This window comes from Camelus ferus, chromosome 13 (assembly GCF_009834535.1).
Source record: "Camelus ferus isolate YT-003-E chromosome 13, BCGSAC_Cfer_1.0, whole genome shotgun sequence".
In the NCBI taxonomy this organism is placed as follows: domain Eukaryota; kingdom Metazoa; phylum Chordata; class Mammalia; order Artiodactyla; family Camelidae; genus Camelus; species Camelus ferus.
Genome location: NC_045708.1, coordinates 18,422,586 through 18,445,419, shown reverse-complemented (window position 1 = coordinate 18,445,419; position 22,834 = coordinate 18,422,586). Strand labels below are relative to the sequence as shown.

General features: G+C 54.6%; 1 protein-coding gene across 4 annotated transcripts in view; it reads right to left on the bottom strand.

Moving 5' to 3' along the window:
* Positions 1 to 22,834, bottom strand: part of RPS6KA1 (ribosomal protein S6 kinase A1) — a 34,923-nt gene that overhangs the window by 10,577 nt on the left and 1,512 nt on the right. For 2 of the 4 annotated variants that reach the window (XM_032495580.1, XM_032495578.1), the window contains 14 exons: positions 18,161 to 18,205; positions 10,002 to 10,118; positions 9,669 to 9,750; positions 7,900 to 7,980; positions 7,638 to 7,717; positions 6,460 to 6,566; positions 5,750 to 5,787; positions 5,263 to 5,405; positions 4,788 to 4,858; positions 4,387 to 4,475; positions 3,319 to 3,383; positions 2,961 to 3,063; positions 1,360 to 1,490; positions 104 to 229 (listed from right to left, as the gene is read on the bottom strand). In XM_032495580.1, the coding sequence (XP_032351471.1) occupies positions 104 to 229; positions 1,360 to 1,490; positions 2,961 to 3,063; positions 3,319 to 3,383; positions 4,387 to 4,475; positions 4,788 to 4,858; positions 5,263 to 5,405; positions 5,750 to 5,787; positions 6,460 to 6,566; positions 7,638 to 7,717; positions 7,900 to 7,980; positions 9,669 to 9,750; positions 10,002 to 10,118; positions 18,161 to 18,205 (1,278 nt within the window). Of the gene's footprint in view, positions 1 to 103; positions 230 to 1,359; positions 1,491 to 2,960; positions 3,064 to 3,318; positions 3,384 to 4,386; positions 4,476 to 4,787; positions 4,859 to 5,262; positions 5,406 to 5,749; positions 5,788 to 6,459; positions 6,567 to 7,637; positions 7,718 to 7,899; positions 7,981 to 9,668; positions 9,751 to 10,001; positions 10,119 to 10,979; positions 11,177 to 12,744; positions 12,951 to 18,160; positions 18,206 to 22,834 lie in introns of those variants that run through there. The other 2 variants (XM_014563322.2, XM_006189480.3) reach the window with 2 other exon arrangements.

Genomic DNA, 22,834 nt, shown 5'->3' with positions numbered 1-22,834 from the left:
CCACAGAGTCTGAGGCACCAACCTCCCTGACCAAAGGGCTGGGGCTACACTGCCCCCACCCCAGCCCTAGCCCAGCGTTCCCGGCCATGGTCAGGAGGCCCACCTTGACAGCATACTCCATGTTGGTGGCCTTGTGGACACAGCGCTTGCACTCAGAGTAGGAGCCCACACCAATCGTTTCCTTTACCACGTAGCCATCGCTAAAAACCAGGTTCTTCCCATGTAGTTGCTGCAGGAGACCAAAAGGTGGGACTGACCCTCTGCTCTTGAATGCAAGGGTCGACTCCCAGAACCTACTGGCTCAGTAGAAATGGTTCCATATCAGCCAGGAGGGCTGTTATGGAATGTTGGCTGTGTGACCTCAGGCAAGTATCTGCCCCTCTCTGGGCCTCAGTTTTCTACACAATGTAATGGGCACACTCACTGGCTCTAGGCTACCTGGGCTGCAGTCTGTGGTTAGGGGCTGCTGGAGGGGGCAGACAACGAGCTACAACAGACACATGGAGTGGTCTGAGGCTCTGAGAAGACCAGGCAGGCCTGAGAGGGATGCAGGAGCCCTGAGCTGGGTCCCAGCTCTGCCACTTACTGTGGCTTTGGTGAGCTGTCTCCCTTTCTGGATGACAGAGCCCACCTTGTGGGGTATCTCAAGGCTCTGAGACATTAACAGTATCAAGTGCTTCTATGGTGCTTAATGTGTGGCAGGCATGATTCCCAGCACTTTTCACCGGGTGACCCACACAGCCCATGGACAGCCCTGGTTTATGCCTGTCATCCTCACATCCAGTCTGGTTTAATATTTGTCTGGAACCAAGATATTCCAGCTGGAAAATAAATCACACAGTCACCTTAACTTTACACACATTAACTCCCATAATCCTCGAAACAACCCTTGGAGACAGGTTCTATCATCATCCCCATTTACAGATGAGGAAGCAGTTCCTGACCTTGGAAGCCCTGAACACAGGCAATGAACTTCAGAGTCTGTGTTCTTGGGTCTCAACTCTAAATTTCCTATGGAGCTGGGAAAGTGTAGAAATGGGAGGCACGAGTGCCCTGACACCTACCTATCCCTGTCAGGACCTGACACCCCCAGCACCACCACCCTGGGCACTCCCAGGCATTTATCCAGGCCTTACAATGTCCTGGCTCTGTATCAGGAAATTTATATACATGCTGTCATTCTTGTTTTACAGATGGGGAAACTGAGGCTCAAGGAGGCAGGAGGCCCAATGGGCTCCATGGTGGCATCAAGGTTTGAACCCAGGCCTACCCAAGTCCAGAGCCTGTGTTCTCAGCTGTTCTGCCCTGGAGCCTTATAGGTGGAAAAGGACAACTGAGCAGCAGTCTCCTGTCCCTCACCTGTACCACCGAGTGCAGGGGAGCCTGCGCAGCCCGAGACTTGCCATCGTCCTCCATTAGGCCAGTAGCCACGAAGCTGAAGCCACGAAACAGCTGATGGGCACCAGCACTGGGGGGGATGCCTGGGGAGTCTGCAGGGGCAGGAGGGGGATGTGAGCGGAGGAGGTACCCTTGACCCAAGGTAGCCCAGCAAAGTGGACCACAGGTCTTCCAGGCCTGTCTCAGCAGCTGGCTGTGGTGGGAGCCTGTGCAGGGCCCCTCATCCTCAGCCTTAGTTAGCCCACCGGTCCATGTGTGCTTAGACCAGCCCAGCCCTGACACACAAGGAACATAAAGACCCTTACATCCACCACCCGGCCCAGGCCAAGACACTTCATCCCTTCCTGGAGGCCTCCCTGCCTCTGGTCTGCCCCTTTGGGTCCATCTCCCGTGCAGCAGCCAGAGGGATAGTTCCACCACAAATCTACCCCTTGCCTGTACCCTTTAAATGCTCCCCTCTGCCCTCAGGTGGCAACTGAGGTACTTGTGATCTTAGCCTCCTCTCTCCCCACTTCAGGGCTCAGCCATGCGAGGCGTCTCAGATCCCTACGAGAGACTCTGAGCCACTGCATATGCTGCTCCTGCTAACCAGACAATCCACTCCTGGTCCACCCTTTGAGGCTTAGCTTACACACTCTCGTCTGAAGAATCTGGCCTGATGCTGCTCCTCCGCCCCTTGCCCCTATTAAGGGGCACTTGCCATGCTGCCCAGTAGCTGTGCTCACATCTCTTCAAGCCCCACTAGAGCCTGAGCCATATGAAGGCAGGGCCTGGGTCTGTCTTGTTCATCATCAATCCCCCCATGGCTGGTGCACAGTAGGGACCTGGTTGGTACACATCTGTCAGATAAATAAACATGGGACAGACTGGGCAGAGAAATGTTAGCAGAGAAATGCTAAGCTCTCTAACATCAGAGATGTGTAAGACACAGTGAGAAAAGCAGCCCCTCTGCTAAAACCTGCCCCTCCAGGAGGCCTTCCAGAACAAACACTCTTCTCCAGTACCTGGCCGAAATACTGGATTTACCAAGTTCCCTCTAAGAAGCCCCCTCCTTGGCTTCTAGCAGTAACCCCATGGACTAAGTGGGTCTGTGGCTGAGCCCATGTTCCAGATGAGTACACTGAAGCCCAGAGGTCAGAGCAGCTCAAGCTGATTCCCACACTTGCCCCTGACCTGTGGGCGCTGTCACCTCTGCTCTCCCAGACTGTCTCCACCTCATGTTTTTGCTGGGTCAGATTCTTTAGCCCTGATGAAAATGTGAGCCTGATGGGTTTGGTCTTCCCAGTGGGCTAAAGATGCCCCAGGCAAGGGTTCTGACTTTTCTATTGTGGCCTTAACCACCCACTCACCCCCACCCCCTCACCCAGGCACAAAGAGGCCCACAGAGCCCTGGAGTGGGAGAGCCAGGCAGAATGAGATGGGGACAAAGAGTCAGACCCACCCGCCTGCCTGCCCACACACCTGGGCCTGCCAGAGTCCTGACCACTTCTAAGTCCCAAGGGGCCCCCAAGTCCCTGCATCCATCCTACACCAGCCAAAGACAAACCAGACAAGGAACGCACCCTTGGGCGTGCGGGATGTAAACTCAGTGTCAAAGTAGAAGGTGTCATCGGGTTGTGCCACAGCTGGCTTGAAGGGTGGCTTGATCTCACGCCGGTACAGCTTCTGCAAGGTGGGGGTGGGCACCCTGGTCACTGTGGCACCCCCAGAGCCCGCCAGCAGCCCCATGCAGGAGGAGGTAATGGCCTGGAGCACAGGCTATGCAGACAGAGCATAACTGCTCGCCCTTGGGAGACCAGCCCGTGTCTCTAAGGCCATGCTGTCACCTCTGCTCCACATGTGAGGCTCCAGTCGGTAGAAGCTCCCTCCCACCACAGCTGAAGCTCTGAATGGGGCTCTGGGGTGGACAGACACACTCACATTCCAGTCAATGGTGGAGTAGAAGACATGCCGCTTGATTTCCTCTGCCCCATCAGGGCCGGAGCCTGAAAGAGCCCAGATGAGGTGTCTGCCCCTGGATGCTCCAACCTCCAGACACCCACCCTGTCTGCCAAGTGGCCTCACTGTGGTCTGGGACCAGTGGCTGAAGCAGGAGGGAGGCTAGGCTCACGCTGCCCCAAATCCATCCAGGCATCACCCCAAGGCCTATTGCCCACTCAGCATTTTCCACTTTCTGGGGCCCCTTTATGATCAAGTTCCAAAGTACTGATGGGAGAAGGAAGACCCAGAGAAGAGAGGCTCAGCAACTAGTCCAAGGCCACACAGTCAGGACAGAGGTTGAACCTGTTTCAGGATCTGCAGAGGGCTCCCACCTCTCTCCCAACCCAGGCCTCATCTCTGCTGCTCTTATCCCTTTACCCTTGTCAGCCACCAGAGAGGCTCTTGCTCCATTCAACCCCAGGGACCAGGACAGGACCTTACAAAGCCAGTAATGGTCCAGGTGAACCCAGGAGCCAACACATAATAAGCACCTACTACTACTGGCACGTTCACACGACTTCATTTAATCAACAGAGCTTGAGACCATTGTCCCCCATGGAGACGAGAACCTGGGGCTCTGGGGGGTGAAGTCAACTGCCTTGGGTCACTTCACTCATAAATGGCACTCATTTGTTCAACAAATATTTGTGGAGGGACCACTGTGTGCCGAGCAGTAGGGACCTGACACGGGGCCGAGATCTGGACCTGAGCCTTCTGACGCCTGAGCTCGTGCTCCTGCTCCTGTGCCAGCAGCCTTGGCCGAGGAACTGTGGGGGGGGCCTCTGTCCTCATCCCCAGGGGGAGTGGAGATGACTCAGTTCCTGCCTTCCCCACACACACAGGTCACCCCCCCTGCCACAAACACCACACATGGAGCCAGAAAGCAGGGTGGCCGGCGGCATTGTCTGCCCAAACAAAGGACAACGGCCCCTTTCAGCCCCAGATGTGGCCCCATGGCCTAGGCCACAGCTGTACCCAGCTCCCCTCCCCTGAGTTGGGGCTGCTTACCGAGCCGGTTGGCAGGATTCCGCTTGAACAGGGCCCGCAGGAGGCTCTGGGCTTCCGTGCTCAGAAACTGGGGCATGCCTAGCTTCGCCCTGAAACAGCCCCGGGGTTTCATCAGGGCTGAGCCCCGCCCCAGAAACCCTGTCTTAGCTCCCGCCTCTGTCCAGATCTAGTTTCCAGCTCAGTCCAGACAAGCCATCCACTCACTCACCTACCTCCCAAAGACTTAAGGGATTCCCTCCCACAGGCCCTGATGGGTGACAAGGGAGCCCTGGAAAGCATAATGCTTGACCCAGCGGAGTGTCTCATTGATGGGGAATCTCTGGCAGGTATAGAGCGTTACCCTGGCCCCCAGACTGGGATCAGGGGTCAGGGAGACCCTGAGGTGAGGGGCCGGAGCTTACTTCAGAATCAGTGTCATGGTCTCCTTCCGGTCCTTCCCTTGGAAGGGCAGGGAGCCTGTCAGCATCTCAAACTGCAGAGGACAAAGGTCTATTCAGGTTCTGGTCCCATCTCCCATGCCCCACCTCCTCACACCTAGGCCACGTAGCTCCATTCCCAGGATTCTTGCTGGCCTATTGGAGGTCCACCTGGATCATGAATTGTGTCTGCCCCCTCCCCTCTGTCAGTCAGATCACGAGGAGCAGTGGTACTAATGACCCGAGGCTGGGAAGAAGTCCAGTCCTGGGCTGGGGGTACCTGGGGTAGAGCCGAGAGTCCTCCCACAGAAGGAAATTGCAGCTAGATGGAGGGTGAGGCCAGCTTGGCTATGAGAGGACAAGAGGACAGCCTTAGAGACCATCAACCCTTGACTATACAGATGCGGAAACTGAGGCCCAAGGCTTGGGCTGCATGCTTTACCCCTGCCTGGGCACTCACCATCAACACTCCATAGGACCACCAGTCTGCACTGTGGGTGTGACCCTGGCGATTGACAACCTCGGGGGCCATGTACTCCACCGTTCCGCAGAAGGAATAGGCCTTCTTCTCGTGGTCAATGGCCTCCTTGCTCAAGCCGAAGTCTGTGGCAATGAGGGTAAGAAGACACATCTTCAGGACCTGCCTGCCTCCCTCACTGCCACCCCTGCACACTCATCCCCCCTGCCCAGAGGCCTGAGGGGATCACCTCCATAACACTCAGGAGGAAGCTAAGGCCCACAGAGGATAGGTGACTTGCCCAAGGTCACACAGTAGGGAACTGGGATTCAAACCTAGGCCATTCCAGGTCTGAGGCCTGGGCCTTTGACCACTTCCAAGTGCCTGGCACAGCCTCTCAAGAACAGATCCCCTAGCACTCAGCCCAGGCCCATTAAAAGTCCATCCTGCCCTCCCCTGAAACCTAAGGGGGCAGGTGCCCTCCACTCACCAGTGAGTTTGATGTGGCCCTCCTCATCCAGAAGGATGCTGCAATGGAGAGAAGGGAGTCAGGACCCCTCAGCTGCTGTGGGCCCTTGGTTGGTTCAGGTGACACCAAGGGAGCTGAGGGGGTTGGGCCCAGCCCAGAGAAGGTGATCTGCCCAGGTCCCTCTGATGAATGGGTGGGTGGAGCTGGTGGTGGCGGTGCTGTGTGGGTTTGTTGCCTACCTTTTTGCTAATTCTTGAAACAACTGTGTGAGGTAGGTACTTCCACGGCCCCATTCTAACGATGAGGAAACTAAGGCTCCGGGAGGTTAAATAACTCCCCCTGGTCATAAAACTTGTAGAGGGTGGAGACGAGACTTAAATTTGGGTCTGCCTGACTCTAAAGCCACATTTCCTTCCACCTCAGCACCTGCCCCTGGCCCACAAGTTATCATTTGAGGATATTTAAGTGCTAAGGAAAATTCCAGAGAGGGTCATACCAAGGAATGACCTTTAATGGTGGCATCGAGGTAACACCCAGGCACAGAGGTGCCTGGCCCCTGGTAATGGTAGCAGTAGTGTTCAGGCAGCCCCCCTAGTAAGCCTGCTGCCACCACCACTCTGCTCCACCTGCCCATTCATGGGGCACCCCAAAAGAGCAGGACTTTCTTGTGGGGAGTCAGACCCATCCCTGTCAGGCTAGGGGAGGCTGGGTGGGGCTGGGGCTTCACTCACTTCTCAGGCTTCAGGTCTCTGTAAATAATGCCTAGGCTGTGCAGGTGGTCCAGGCCCAAGGCCAGTTCGGCCAGGTAAAACTTCACATCTTCCTCCGTGAACATAACCTGCAATAGGTGGGAAGAGGCTTCCGCTGGGATGGCTTCTTCCTCAGGAGCTGGGCCACTGGGCAGTCAGCAGCTCCCTGGTCCTTCCTTAGAGATTCCAGTGCCATTCACCCTTCTCTTTATGAAGGAGTTTGAAGAATGAAATGACTAATATCCAAGTCACTCACAGACTCACAGTAGCATTGAAATGCAAATAGCAAAAGGCTGGAAACAGCCGAAGGGTCAAATGGTAGACTAGAATAAACTGTCTCTCCCCCACATAACGGAGCGCTATGCAGCCATAAACTAGAACAAGGAGTTAGTTCCTCCATGTTCTGATACGGATCCATCTCCGAGACATACTGTCTTGAAAAGTGCAAGGTACATATACAAAATAATACTTTTTATGTATGAAAGTAGGGGTCAAGGTTTAGAACACATATTGAATTGGTTTGTATTTCCAAAGAAACATGGGAAGCTTAGACAAGAAACCAATTTTTATGTTTTTATGTTTACCTATGGGGGGGGTAGAGGGGGCTGGGATGGGAGGACTTCTCAATGAATATTTTTCTTTGCAATCATGTATTACCTATTCAAACATTAAAATAGCATTTTAAAAATTAAAAAAAATTTGGTTCTGTTCTGAAGTTTAAGTTATATTAATGGTCTCATTTTTACATCTGGCTCAAATTCTTGGATGTCAGTTTAAGATCCTTTTGGTTAACAGGTGGACATAACGTTCAAGTATCTAGCTTCCTGGGTAGAACCAGCTTTCTCCCTATCCTCATAGCTCTGCCCAGGGAATCCCTGAAAGAATGGAAGTGAAGAGGTGACAGCCACCCTTAGCTCCTGGAATCAGGGTGGCATCAGATCTGGGGCCTGATCCTCCTCAGTCCATCTTGAGGGAATCCTTCAGATGCTTTCCCAGGGAATGGGCTCTGTCCCAGGGTGGGTCAGGGACTGCTAGGCAGACCTGGGGAGCCCGAGGTTGAGGCCACATCGGACATGTTCTTCACAGAGCCCTGGGATGGGAGGCCTCACTGTCCCCCCAGCTCCACCCTGGGGCCCTCTGGCAGTGGGGCATTATCTCACCTCCTTAGAGAGCCGTGTGAAGAGGTCCCCACCACGCAGGAAGTCCAGAATAAGATAGAGTTTGCCCTCGGTCTGGAAGGCTAGGGAGAGGGGAAGAGGCCATGGTGGAGCCAGCTGGGCCCTGAGCCCTACCCCTCTGCCCCTGGCTCCCTTGGTCTGCTGGGTGGCAGACAGGGCAACATACAGCGAAGGCAGCAGCCCACCGGCAAAGGGCAAAGGCTGGCAGGTAGGGTGGGAGCTCAGGTAGGGTCTCTGGTCTCACCATAGTGCAGCTTCACCACAAACGGATGGTTTACGTCAGCCAGGATGTCTCTCTCCATCTTGGTCCGAACACGGTCACGCACTGGCCAGAGGAGGAAGGCGGTCACCAAGAACCTAGCCACCCAACACAGCCATCCCCCCAGCCCTGAATAAGAAGCGATCTCTTTTCTACTTGTTTCTCAAATCTCTTGGCAGTGCCCAGGGCTGGGCCCTTGGTGCCCTGCCCATCTCTCCAGCCCTGTCTCTCACCATACCCCAAGGAGGCCATTCAATCCAGCCAGTCTAGCAACTTGTTCCCTGTGTGCCCTTAGCCTCTGCCCCTGTGGCTTCCCCTGAGAGCCTTCATCAGCTCCCTCTCCATCTAGCATAAAAGTCCCCAATTCCAGTCTGGGGCAGATTCCCTGGGCCTGAAATTCAGACTCATGGGTCTCAGCAAGTATCCCACAAACACTTTTTTCTTTTTTTTACTTTTTTAAAGAGTAAAAGATGCTAGGCAATTCTGATCATCAGTAGGTTCTTCTTTGACTCAGTTCGGGCTTCCTCTCCTCCAGGAAGCCTTCCTTAACCTGCCAAGCTGAGTTGGGGCCTTCTGGACTCTTGCAGTGCTATGATTCCCCCCTTCAAAGCACCTTTCACTCTTATTTTAACTTTCTTTGTTTCCCTCACCAGACATGCTGAGACCATGCTAGATAAACTATCCTAGTCCCTGTTTTCCAAGTACACCTTACATTTTCAAACCATTTCTATACTTCTATTCAGACATAGTTAATCCTTCCTGGGGTATCCTTCCTCTGCATTTTCAGTCTGGAGAACGTCTAACTCATCCTTCAAGGTACAGCTCAAATGGCTACTCTTATGTGAGCCCAGCCCTTATGAGGGTATAATCCACCCTTCCCTGGGATCCCCGGTCACAGCACCAATTGCACTGCATGGTGGGATCTGCTCAGCCTCTGCCACCCCAGCCTGGGAGCCCTTCACAGCATCTTTCTCCTCCTACCATCCCTCCTGGGGAAGGGCTCCCATCCCTACCAGGCTGGCTTTGGGGCACCGCAGCTACATCACCCCACAGACAGCCTTTGTAGCCGCACGACCCCAAGGCCAACCCCTCCTATTCGCCTCCCTCACCTCAGCCGGGCCTACTCCACCTGGTTCCCAGGCTGGTCAAAGAGGCACTGCCCAGCCCAAAGCCCAGTTATCAACCACCCTCAAGCCCCTTGTAAGTCCCGGAATTCTAGAACTAGGCTCAGCTCCCTTCTGAATCTCTCTGCCATCCACCTCTGTGGCCCTGCCTTGACTGACCCTCTCCTACCTGCCCGGCTGCCTCCGCCCTTGGGTTTTCTCCTCTCATGCCCTTCTCTACCCTGAGAGGTTTGAGCACTGCAAAGCAACTCCACTGACAGAACGCCTCTATCCAACCAAACTGATGCCTGATATCTGAAGCCCTGAGCCCCACAAACACACTGCCCTTAACCTCTGCATTCTTCCAGAGAGTCACGTTCAGCTACGGTCACTGGCATTGGCTTAGGGGGAGAGGGATGGGGTCAGGTTAATCCTCGGGCGTCTTTTCTTCTGAATGGACCCTGTCTTTGCCATCAGGTGAGGGGAGGGATAAGGAGTGGCTGAGAACAGGCCTGTTTCTCTACCTTCAGACCATGTACTCCTGGTGATAGAGCTATCTCCTCCATCAGACCCCAGGTCCTTGAGAACTGGGCCGTCTCCTTCAATCCTGTGCCCAGCCTGGGCTCTGCACAAGAGGTACCCCCCACTCACCTTTCAGCGTTGCCTTCTTTAGTACCTTCATGGCATACAAGTGCCCACTGTCAGGCCGGGTGACCTTCCGCACCAGAAAGACCTGAGAAGGCAGTGAGGAAAAGCAGGGGAGAAGCTGGGGAGGGGGCTGAACCTGACAGCTCTCACGCATCAGCTTCCAGGCTGACCTCCAACTTCCCTGAGCACCAAGGCGACCCCTGGGTATCAAAGTGACCTCTCTCCTCCTCCTCTCAGATCCATCAACCCTAGCCCTCTAATCTTTTGAGCCCCAAGGTAACCCTCCCACCCCCATCTCTGACATGACCAGTGCTGCCCTCCCAGCTCAGGACTCACTTTGCCAAAGGATCCCTGGCCCAGAACCTTGAGGAGCTCAAAATGGGACGGGTCGGCCTTCTCGGAGCCAGCCTTGACATGGTGCGTGATGGAGATCTCCTTGAGGACGCCCTCATCCTAATGGAAGAATAGAGCTGGTAGGCACAGTGGGCCCCACTCAGGCCAGCATGGGGCGTGTCCCCCCATCCAAGTCCACTCCCACCAGACTTTAGCAGACAGGGTCCTACAGGCCAAACCAGACAGCTACCCTGATAGGGCCTCCCAGTTCATCAATACCAAAAGGGCCTCAAAAGCTGGGGAGGGTCAAACTACCAAGGTGCCGGCTAAGGTGAGGCACTGCTCCTATTGCTCCTGCTGCTCCAGCCTGGTCAGGCCCAGAGGGATGCCTGGGCACAGCCAGGCTGGCCAGGCTGAGCCAACCCCAGGCTCTGACTGAGGCCCACAGACCTGCCCCAGGTCCTCCCTCCCCCTGCTGCAAAGCTTTTGGTTTTGCCACAATAGGAAGTAGGGTTTGTTCTCACACTAGGAAGGTATGGCTGGGCTTTTGTTCCTGGTCGGGATGGATGATAGGCTCTCTCTGGCTAGAAGGACAGGGCTGAGATACACAAGGACCCAAGTCACCTAAGGCTCCACCACCAACCCAGTAAGTGCCAGTCTGGTGTGGGTAGGAGCTAAGACCAGAGACTCCATGCCCCACCCTCTGATACTTCCTTCATACAAGTCTATTAGAAACCCCTTGCCAGGGGTCCCAGTTGTTCTAGGACCCCCCTGCTCTCCCTCCAATCTAACCGATATTGCCCTGGAGCCCTGAAGTGTCTCCTCATTTCCCCTGGTAGCAAGTCGTGGCAAGGTCCAATCACCCAGGAGGGCCAGACCTCGGCAAGGAGAGCCCAGAGCCAGCTGAGGCCAAACTGGCTACCCAGGCACCTGCTCCAAGGGCCACAGCCAAGCCAGGCCCAGACATCTGGGCACACTCACCGAGTCCCGCCTGGGGCCAGAGCCAGGGCCAGAGGCAGGCAGAGAGGTCTGGCTGATCCTGGGCCGCTGCTTCCTGGGAAGCCAGGGGAGCAGGGCCCAGAGCCGCAGACGGGGCGGCTTGGGATCCTGCTCCATCCGCCCCACAGGGCCGAGGCACCATGGCAGGAGCAGGCAACGGGCCGGGGCTGCTGCGGAGGTGGCCAGGCCCAAGGCGGATGTGCAGGGTGAAGGCGGGGGCTGGGCCCAACCCAGGGCCACCAATCACTCAGGGCCTGTGGTTTCCCAGCTCCCTTACCACGTTCCCTTCCTCTCTCTTCCCCCCTCCCCATTGCCTGAGGGCTGCCCTCTGGCCCTCCCCCCATCCTCCCTGTGGGCCTGCAAAGGGAAAGTCCCATGCCAACCCAGCTGCTAAGGAGTAGATAGCCACCCAACAGGTAGAGACAGATAAAGAGGGACACCCAACAAGCAGAGGCAGACACCCAATAGGTGAAGACAGATGAAGGCAGGCATCCAACAGACAGGTAGGAGAGTACACATGCCCAACAGGCAGGGATGGATAGGAACATGGACCTAGCAGGCAGAGGCAGGAAGAGACTCATACCTAATAGGCAGAAGTGGACAGAGACTCATGATTAACATGCAGAGGCAGATGGGGATCCAATAGGCAGAGGCAGATGGGGGCTTGCATCCAACAGGTGGAGACTGATGGAGACATGTATTCAACAGGCAGGGACAGAAGGGGACATGACCCAACAGGTGAAGACAGGCACTCATTAAGTGGAGACAGAGACAGGAACCCAACAGTAGAGGCAGGCGGGCAGCAGACTCAGACAGCCAGTGCTGGTGTGGCCCAAGGAGGCTGACAGATACCCAGGGCAGACACAGGCAGGAAAGACACACAGATACCCAGAGTCAGATCCTGGATTTAAGGATGGAGCTCCAGGTTCTTGCTGGTCTGCTTAGGGATGGGAAAGTGGTGAGGGGACACCACATGCAAACCCTCAGCACTCGGGAGAGCAGTCTAATATGTGTAGCAGACCCATCTCTGAGCATTTCCATTTCTGTGGGGTTTTCTTCCCATGCCAGGGCTCGAGAAGGGCCTAGGACCAAGACACTGGACCAAGAGGGACATCTCCCAAATGCAATCTGATGACTTTGACTCTGATCCAAATATCCCAAGGCTGTCATCCCCATTTCAGGAACAGGAAACTGAGGCCCACAGGACAGTGACTCATCCAGGCTCAAAATGAACCAGTGGCAGAGCCAGCTTGAACCTGAGTCCTTCCCCTGGTCAGCAGACCTCAAATGCCAGGAAAGGGTGGGCAGGTAAGTCAGCCAGAGCCACGACCTGCCTTTTCAAGGCTGCCCCGTCCCTCAGTACCAGGGACAGTCTGGGGACTTCCCATTCTAGATCCTGACCCTAAGAGACACAGCCCCCTCTTCAGTGGACCCTGAACAGCCACAAAAGCTGCAGTCACAAAAGGCTGCAGGCTAATCAGGCCCCTGAGTGTAACCCAGTGGGTGGGACAGGTAGAAACCCTGATTCAGAGAGGGCCTGGTGAGGGCCAAGACCACACAGCAATACCTGCCTACCCGGCCCTGAGGTCTGAGCCTCCGCGTGTCTGGCTGCCTCTGATTGAGAACACTCCCTGGGGATAGAGGCAGTCACCCGGAAACCCTAGGGGACAGAGCCACCCTCAAACCCATTTCTTGCCCAGAGTCATGGTGACAGATACCGCTGGAGGCAGGCCAACCCTCTGCTCACCTTTCTGAGACAGGGGAGCGAGTCTCTCTCAACCCGGGGGAAATCTGCTGGGGTCTGCATAGTGGGGCCCCAGCCGCTGGCCAGAGGGCCCGGTTACTCCCCTTACTTCTGCTTTTTCAGCTTTCCTGGCCCAGAAGGCAGGGTCCCTGACACCCTCCTTCTCACTTCCCCCTCTGCAGGGAGGAGGGACAGAACATGATGGGTCAGGCTCCCCTGTTGAGGAGGAGATACTGCAGACCCCAAGCCCATGACTCCAGGGGGCCCAGGGAAACACTCCTCAACTCCTCTGACCCTCAGAAAGGGAGACTGGAACACAGACAGAAGTTACAAAGCGATGGGGCGGTAACACAGTGGGCACCTCACACTTGAAAACATCCCCTTGAGAGAATGGGGGGGCAGAGCCAGCAAGGCCACCATTTCTACTGCCCCAGCCCAGAGCATGTGCACTCACTCCTTCTCCAAAGTGACCATCTCATGACTGGGCCCATCCAAAATGGCAGCCCACAGAGCAAGCACCACCACACCCAGCCCTGCCCTAAAGAAGCCTGCAAGCCTCGGGCCCTGGGACAGGCAAGGGGACAGAAGGCCCTAGCATGGACCTCATAGAGGCCTGAGAGGAGGAGCAGGTAGCCGTGGGGCAAGGGTTGACCAGGCCCAGCCCATTGCCACATGTCCTCACCACATCACTCACACCAGTACACCCACAGGAACTGACACACACACAAATACACACAGTCTGATGATCGGAAACCATTTCCACAGACATCCCCCACATACACCAAACTTCCCCTTCCAGACCTCACAAGGCCTCCAGTAACAGGCTGATGGCCTGCTGGCTGTTGTGAAAGATGCTTCCTTAGACTGAGGACTTTCACTGCTCCCCAGCTTCTTCAGGCAGGGGTCTGGAGGCTGGGGCAGCCCTGGGAGCCCCAAAGCTCTCCGGTCCAGTGCCAGCTGGGCCCCCACCAACCCTTGTGTCCCTCAGAAGCAAAGGACTCCCAATGGCTAGCAGAGTACAGGAAGGGGCAACAGGAAGGAAACAGTCTCAGAATTGCCTTCCCTGAAGGGTATCTGCAGGGCCTCTGAGGCCTCTGGTGGCAGAAGTGGGGAGGACAACAGCAGACCACAGCCCCGGGTCCCTGCCCCATTCCCCCTATAGACACTTCCTCTTATTAACTTCCTCCCACAAGGCAGCTGGAGAGAAGCCCAGAGCTCCGCAGCCTGACCCCAAGTCCCCATCCGGGGCCTCCCTCTACCAGCTGCAGCCCAAGCCCACCTGCTAATCTCTGGCCCAAACAGACACCAACAGCCCCTCCCCCAGCTGGCAGCATCTGCAAGACACATCTCCCAGGATGTTTCTGGGCAGGTGACGAGGGGTCCACAGTTCCCAGGCATCCTTGTTGGTGGAGCTGGCCTGCGGCATGAGGCCAGGACTGGCATGGAATAACAATAAGAATTGCATCTATTAATTGAGCATTTATTACATGAAGCCATTCTTTCCTTCAGCCTTTGTTGGTGTAGATTCTGCCAGGCCCTGTGTCCTAGCTCCAAGGGAAGTACTGTCATCCCATTTCGAGGTGAGGAAACTAGACTCAGAGAGAAAGTGACCTGCCCAAGGCCATGTGGCTAGAAAGGGGGAGAGCTCAGGGCAAAATCAGTCTGTTTGCTTCCAAAGCCTACACTCTAAGCACTTCATTATCACCGTTCCTGCAAGGCCTGCCAGCCTGCTTCCCCTCTGGACATCACTCACAGCTAATGGCCTCTCTGTCCCCAGGTCAGAAGCCAGACACTAGGAGGCGCACACATTAAGGGAGACTTCAGCCTTGTCCTCGGGCAACTCCCCAAAATTAATACACAATAACAAAACACAACTGTCCCACACAGAGCTGTAATCAACGTGCTGTAAATGCCCAGAGACTGTAACTACCTGCCTGGGGTGAGGTCAGGGAAGATCTTCCAGAGACAGGGCAGTCCTGTTGGACTCTGAGGATGAACAGGAGTTGGCCAGGCAGAAAGGAGGAAAAAAGATATTCCGTGTAGCGGGAGACCAGTGTGGAAAAGAGACTTGAAGCCAGGAGTGTAGGAAGTTAAGAACCATCTACTCACTAGCTGAGTGTTTCCAGGCAAATCTCTTTCCACATCTGAGCCTCAGTTTCCTCCTCTGTAAAACAGAGGTTAAAACTAAATGTTCAACCCTCAAAAGGTTGCTTCTAGAAGCAAAATGGGCCACAGAGACAAAGGGATGTGGTAAACAGAACTCCCTAGATTACACGGGAGTCTTACTGCTGCAGGATCTTCCCTGGGTGGGCTAGAGGGGCAGAGCCTACCAGGTCTCAGGTGCTGGGAGAGAGAGCTAGCCTGCCCTGGCCAGTCCAAGGGAAGTTCCCCCCAACACCTGAGGCTCCCAAGGCTCCCCGAAGTCCACAGTCACATCCTGCCTGAGCTCCAGCCAGAGGAGCAGGAGGGATCCGGGAGGGATCAGGGTTTCATAAACAGGAAGAGAGGAGGGGAGGGGGGATGCTCAGCTCTCAAAATAGACCTGCAGGCGCTTCAAAGGGGTCCAGCTCCGGAGATAGCTGGGGGAGGGGGCCTGGGGAGCCCAGTCCACCCCCAGGAAGGGAGGGAGGGTGAATGGAGCCCCAGCATTCCTGAGGGCGCCAGGTGCACCAGGGAGCTCTCACCCTAGACTGCAGTCCTCACTGTGGCTCCTAAAACCCCAATTACCCACTTCTCCCTGAAATGGGTAAAATAAACAAGCATTAAACACCAACATTATACCTCAAACCCTGTTGGATTCTTTAATTTATACGCATCACACTCCCTCCTCTGGGTGGCCCTGAGGGCTGGACTCTATTATCCTTTTACAGAAAAAGCATCTGATCCTCAGAGGGCCAAATCACTCGCCCAAGGTTATACAGCAAACAGGAAAGAGGGGCGGGATTCTAAACTCAGAGCACGTGACTCACAAGTCCCCCTCTCAGCCTCATCTCCACATAGAAGGCCCATGTCTCCAGCTACCTAAATCCTGTCTTTTGAGGCCCAGCCAAATGCCAGCTCTGCAGGGAAGGTGACCTGGTGCCCCACAGCCCACCCCAACTCTTCCTGTTCTGCCACACACAGCCATGACCATCCATCTGGTCACACTCAGCCCCAAGTTCAGATGCCACTGGCTGGGTTCCACTCTCACGCTCCTCTCATCAGGCCGCCAAGAGACATGTGGGAAGGTGGTATATTTCACTGCCCACCATAAGGCCTGGCACAGAACGCAGGTTCTCTGCGCCCACAGCATGCTCTTCTCCATCACAGCTCTCCTGTCACTACTCTTCTCCCAACATTAGGAACTCCCTGAGGGTGGGGATGTTGACTTCATTTTGTGGTCCCTATGCCACAGCAGGGTGCACTGAAAGTCTGATGAAGCCAAAGATAAACCAGCCTGCTGCCAACTCATTCTACTGCACAAAGCCATGAGGTCCTGACCACAGGCTGAGCGCCCCCTGGTGTGTTGAGCCCAGAAGTGGGCACTGGGGATACTATGAGGTTCTGGGGCAACAGAGAAGGTAAATGAGCAGGTGCCAAGAAATGAGGGAAGTTAGGGGTCACTGGGACCCAATGCTCCTTCTCCTCTTCATCACTCAGTGTTCCCTGGGCTGGGAGGAGTGTGGGTTCTGTGGTCAAGCAAGACTTGACTCCATCGCCACCAGCTATGTGACTCTGGGCCTCAATTTTCTCATCTGTAAAATGGGTATAGTAACAATCTCTACTTCCAGGGGTTTTATGAGAACCAAATACAAAGTCCTGGCATGGTGCTTTCTTTTCCTTAATGTGGCATTTGAGGCTCTCCCTGCTCCATCCATGTCCAGCCTCGCCTCCCTCCCCACCCCAGGATCTTCTGCTCTGGAGCAGGAAGGAGTCATAGGCTTAGAAGCAGATGTAGGTTACCCACCTTAGTAAACTCCTGCCCTCTCCCAACTAGTCCCTCTAGCTCTGAGGTGAGAAGCTGCACTCGTCACCAGCTCCCTCCAAGCTGCAAACAACTCTGCAACCCCCAGAACCACAGCCCCAAGATTTAAAGATCATGGGTCTTCACTGGAGACCTACAGCCCCTCATTCCATTACTAGGCAATCAGGGCAGCTACTCTGTGGGAGGCGGTTCTCCAGACATGGCGCTGAGACAAGTCAAGGGGTCCAGTCCACACGATTTAGCCTGGCCGTTGGTGGCCTGAGGTTGCCATAATACCAAAGAAGAAGGGGTTAGGAGCCTACTTCTCTCACCCTGCCCTAACCCCAGGTAGCTTAGCTCACTTATCTTAGGAGGTTGAGTCAAGACAAACATCAGGACCAGCCCTAGGTCTATCTCAAAGGTCGAGCTTACATTCTGGTGCCCAGGCAGACCCAGGCCTGGAGGGTGTGGCCACTAACAGGCAGTGGAGCTGAGTTATACATCAGGGCATTCATGCAGCTGGTGCTGAAGTCACTGTATGCCAGGCAGTTCCTACCTCATTTGTCCTTCACATCACTCCTGCGAGGTAGGCACTATTATTTCCAATTTATAGCTGAAGAAACTGAGACTTAGACAGGAGAAGAGATTTTGGTCAAATGGCAAGGATGGAGCCAGGGCTTGAACTCAGGTCAGCTCTATGGCCAGAACCCATGCTCTGTCCTGCCTAGGAGGCTTCCAAAGTCCCTCCACAGCCAGCAGCTCTGTGACCTCACATCTCCTTGAGAATTGGGTGTGATCTTTCCCAACATGGAGATGAGAAAGCTCAGGCCCAGAGGGGACAAAGGACCCACCTAAGGTCACACAACTGTCACCCAGCCTTGGCACTTTTGTCAATACACAAAATCAGCAACAGGAGCTGAGGGACTAATGGGAGGGGCTCAGGGAAGCAGAGATGGCAGAGGGAGTCAGCCTGGGGTTGGGGAGTGGGAACCCTGAGAACTGGTCTGTGTGCCACATGCCAGGCACTAGGCCTTGGTTAGACTTGAGGTTACCAGGTTCCCTCCAGCACCATGTGCCCAGATGATTCCAGGCCTTCATCAGGCCCCACAGACCTGAGCCTCTCCCATCACCCCTTCGGACCCCCACAATATAGTTGGCCAAGCTGCCATGAGTAAATAAACTGAGTAAGTGTCCTGCCCTGGGTGATGGGTAACCTGAGTTCTAGCCTAGATTCTGCTCCTGACCCTGTCTGGGCCACAGTCCCCTCACCCGAGAAATATGAAGGTTAGAGCAAGTAATCTCAACATGCAGGGTTGCCTCGAGGATTAGGTGTGATCAGAGAAGGAAGGCTGAGCTGGGTCAAGGGTCCTTACACTCAGGTGGGATGAGAGTAGGCCTCCTTACTCCTCCACAGCCATACAAACAGTCTCCCCATGCCTGACTGTCCCTAGCCCCAGTGCTAACCCTGGTCCTTACCTTAGACAGCTGAAGTCCAGCTTCTTCCCCTGGGGCCTGTCCATTCTGGAAAGAGAAGGGAGATTGGGGAATATTGTCAGAATTCACCAGAGTAGCACAGAGTGAAGATAGATCCCACGGGGTACCACTGCCCTTGGCTGCCCCCGATAGCTAGGAGGGCCATGGAAGTGGGGGCAGAAGTTCTGGGTGAATCCCCTCTCCCTGCACTCTCACAGTGAGGGCAAAGGCATCAAGCCTCGTGCAACAGCCCCTCACAACTCAGGGACAGCATCTCCCAGCATCCCTCCCTCATCCTCTCTGCCTGGCAAACACCTCATCTTTGAAGTCTTGGCTTAAATGTCACCTCCTCCCAGTGAGAAGGAAAGGGCTCCAGCAATGCCACAGGCAAACTGTGACTTCATGCCAACTAATCAACTCAAGAGGCTTCAGTTTCCTGATCTGTAAAATGGGGGTATTTACACCCACCTCCCAGAGCTGCTGCAAGGGCTGAAGAAGACAAAGTCTGGGAAAGTGTCCAGCCCAGAGATGGTGGCTGCCCTGGCTTTCCCTGTCAGGGACCCCTCGCCATCCTTGGAGAGTCACTACTGCTCCACTGTGGCCCTGCAATCCTTCATTCTACCATTTATCACCATGCAGGAGTTATTTACACACAGGTCTGCCCCTCCTAATAAACTGGGAGTCCTGGGAGGGCAGAGATTAGGGTTTGGTGCTAACAGCTGCTCTCTTCCCAGCCCCTGCCACATGCCCGGCACTGGCTCAGTGCCTCACACTTCCTGACCTGGGAGGGAGGCCTTGGCACCATTTGGCAGAGGAAGAAATTGAGGTGCGTAGGGACCTAGCGAGGGTGCCTATGGTCACACCGCTGGTAAGTGGGGATTCAAAATCTGGTCACTGACACCAGAAGGTGCTCAAAAGAGCACAGAGAAAGAACAGCCCACAGCTCAGCCAGGGGAACTTGCAGAGAGGTAGGCACTGGAGCCCATCTCTGGGCAGTCCTGCTTCCTCCAGCCCCCAGACTTTGCCCTCAGGTGGGTATTACTCACCCTGGGGCATACCAAACCCAGCCTATCCGTTTCCTGTGTGATATGAGGTAAACTACCCCATCTGGGCCTTAGGAAGCTGGAAGGAGCTGTTCCCGCCCCTCCACAGCAAGAATGTGAAGAGGCTAGGAAGACCCAGGACTTTGGAGCCAGGGGCCGGGTCCACAGGGCAGCTGTGGCTTTGCTCGGCAGCAGCAAGCACAGCTGTGCTCTGCCCATTACATAATCTCCCTGCCCCTGGAGCAGCGCCTCTATGTCTTATGTTCCTAGGACACCCTGCCCCAGAGCTCCTTTAATGCCCCAATCCTCCCCAGGGGCCAGTGTTCTGCAGGTCCCACCACACACAAATACACATACACATACATGTTATCTCTCAGAAGCCTGGGGAGAAGGACCAGGTCAACCAGGGCTGAGGGGTGGGGGAGGCATGTGCGATGCATTTGTAAATGGAGTTCCACTTCACTCAGCATTCTAGACTCTTGACATAATTCCTGGAGATGGTCAACAGCCTACACACCAGCCATCCTCATTCCAAACCCTGACCCTTCCTAAAACTCATTACATCACATTAATCATTACACTTGAGTGACTGACTCCCCTGGTCACTCACTCCTTACTGAGAACTTTCTATGTACCAGGCCCCAAACCCTTCCATGACTCCTCACTGCCTGCAGGATAAAGTCCTAGCTCCTTGGCATGGTGTTCGAAGCTGTCATCTCCAACTGCCCAACACAGGTGACTAAGAATGTGGGTTCTGGAACCTGATTTTGTGGGTTCAGATTCTGGGTTCTACCACCTGCATGAACCTGAGGTTACTTCATTTCTCAGACTTCAGTTTCCTCATCTGTGAAATGAGGATAAAATAATGTACCTCACTGAGTGACTGTAAGAAGCACACAAAATCAAATCTATAAAATATACACACCTGGCACATAACTGGTTCATAAGCAATCACCATGATTATTACCGGGCCCTGTTCTGGAGCTAAACTGAACAACATGAGACCCTGAACAGACCAGCTTATTTCATATCCACAAGCATATGCATGATGGCTCCTTCTACCAAGAAAACCTTTCCTGCCTGGTCACTCTGGCAAACTCCTGGTCTTCTTTCAGAACTCAGCTCAAATGTCATCTCCTCTGTCCATGCAGCCTCAAATCCTTTCCTCCCTCCTCTGGGCCTCACAGTACTAAGCAAACTGCTGATTAACTCAGGGAGGAGCTGTGGCTTGTCTAGCATCATCTCTCTGGCACCCAGCACACAGTCTGTCAAACGAGACACAGTATGTCTTAGCAAAGAGAGTAAGGAGTCCAGAGTAGGTTCTGTTACTCCCATTTTTCAGATGAGGCTCAGACAGTTAAGGGACTTACTTGAGATCCCTCAGCTAGCAAGTGACAAATATGCGGTCATGACCCAGAGTCACGTGGCTGTAAGCCTGAATCCCCGACGAGGGAGGGGAGGAGGTGCTGGGTATTCTCAGAGGTGTGCACTCATAGAGCAGCATCCTGGAGGATTCAGGGGACCCCAAAGGCCCTGTTTGGCTGCCCCCAGTCCCAGGGCCTCTGGCCGGGGTGCCATCCTCATGGAACCCCATGCCTGTAGGAGCTGATGCACAAGGTTTCTACAGGGGCATAGGCAGCCCTGGAGAAAGGACTGGAAGTGCAAGAAGGACCACAGGTGAGCTTCCCTCTCTGAACCAGGGTTCTGGGAAGACAAGGTTCATTTGCCCCTCTGGCCAGACTGCTACACAGTTGGTGAAAAGAACATAGCTGCTAATCCTAGCACTACCAGACGCTCACTCTGACCTTGGGTCTGTCATATTGCTTCTCTGAGCTTCGGTTTCCTCATCTGTACCATGAGGGTAGGTCTGTCTTGTTCACAGCTGCACCCTGTTGCTTAGAATAGTCCTTGTCACATGGTAAGTGTTCAATAAATGTTTGCTGACTGAATGAATGAACGAATGAATGAAAGGGGGAAATGGATTCTGAGTTTGCAGAATACTGAATAAAAGATCTTGTCTAAATAAAAAGTCTTGTACAGGAAAGGCCCTTTGGCCTCTTAAAAGGATGGAGACCCATTCTTTTCCCGCTTCCTCAGAGAACACTGCTCATGGGGACAACTGCCGAGGACCCTCAGACCACTGTGCCCTGTCCCCAGAGGTCAGAGATGGGTTCCAACAAGCATCCTTCCTTCCTACCCAAGTAGCTCTGTTTTGGGAAAAGGGGCCAGGGCAGCGTCTGGAGAAGCTGGGCAGCAGATGGACAAAGATAACACGTGCCCCATAGACAGGAAGCAGCCCCAGGAGCTGGGTTCAGAGCCCAGCACTGGCAGCCCTGCATGCTGATGGAAGTTGGGGCCAGGTGCCAGAGCCGGCTGGCACCACCAGCCCTCGGCAAAGGCTGGACAGAAGAGTCTGCCAACATCCGGAGCCTCTCTTGGAATACCTTCCACCTGGATCAGTTTGATCGCAGCTCTTCCCTCTCCTTAAGCCCCACTAGACTTAGTAGAAGAAAGATCTGGGTTCCAATTCTGACTCTAATATTAATTCACAGCCAGATCTCCTCTGAGTTCAGTTATTCTGTATGAAAATGGGTAATAACCCCTACCTTGAGAAGTTGTTTTCAGAATTATTTTATTTTAATAAGGTAACAGAGGTGAAGTGGGGTGGGTGGCACCCCACAGTGAAACTCTGTACACAGCGAGGCTGGGCCTGGGACCAAGGTTACTGCCTCTAGCGGGGTCAGGGAAGGCCCAGGCAGCATCTCACCTATACTTCCAATGGGTTTACTCCACCTGGGCCACACCCTGGACAAGGCCCTGCCTCCTAGCAGCCCATTTTTAGTAGCGTCATGGGGAAGGCAGGGCAGTCCAGATCCCAGGCCTCTGCCAAATGCCCCCTCCACTCCCTTGCCTGCCTCCTTCCAGGCCAGGAGCCGGCGGCAGCGCCTGTACCTGCAGGTCAGGCTACTGTATCACTTACATTTCACCTGGGCTAAGAACAGCGAGGCCCTGTTCTCCAGTGAGAACAGCCCAACCTTCGTCCTGGCTCCAAATGGCTCCTGTTACCCAAACAATAACATCCAGTCGCCTGGCACCTCCATGGAGTGGGGGAGGGAAAAAAATGGGCCGCAGTACCCAGAGCTCGGCACACTCTCAGGCCCAGAAAACAGAGACCAGAACCCAGCCCTGTCCACTGGAGAAACAGAGGCCCAGAGAAGCTAAGAACTGACTGAGGGTCACACAGCATTTCCAAGGTGAAGCTCCTGAAGAAATCACAGCCCCTCTAATCCTAGGAAATAAACCAGTCTTTTCCTCTCACAGAGTTCAGGTGCAGTAATACTAAAACTGAGTTGAGTTTCCTGTTTAGACCTGGCCCCTAGTTAAGCTGACCCTGCCCCAGGATTCTCCAAAAGGAATCAGGAAGTAGTGCCCTGAACTGGGAATTGAGTTCCTGGGTTCTGCCTTCCCTACTAGTATGACCCCGTCCTCAGGTTAAGTCCCTCCCTGGTCTCTCCCAGTCTACCTTCCCCTAGGGAGGCCTAGGTCTCAGGGGCATGCCAGGGCAAAGGAATTCTCCTCTGAGCACCCCAGCCCAAGCCCCTTGTGCCCCAGGCCTGGGCAAGGGAGTGGGGAG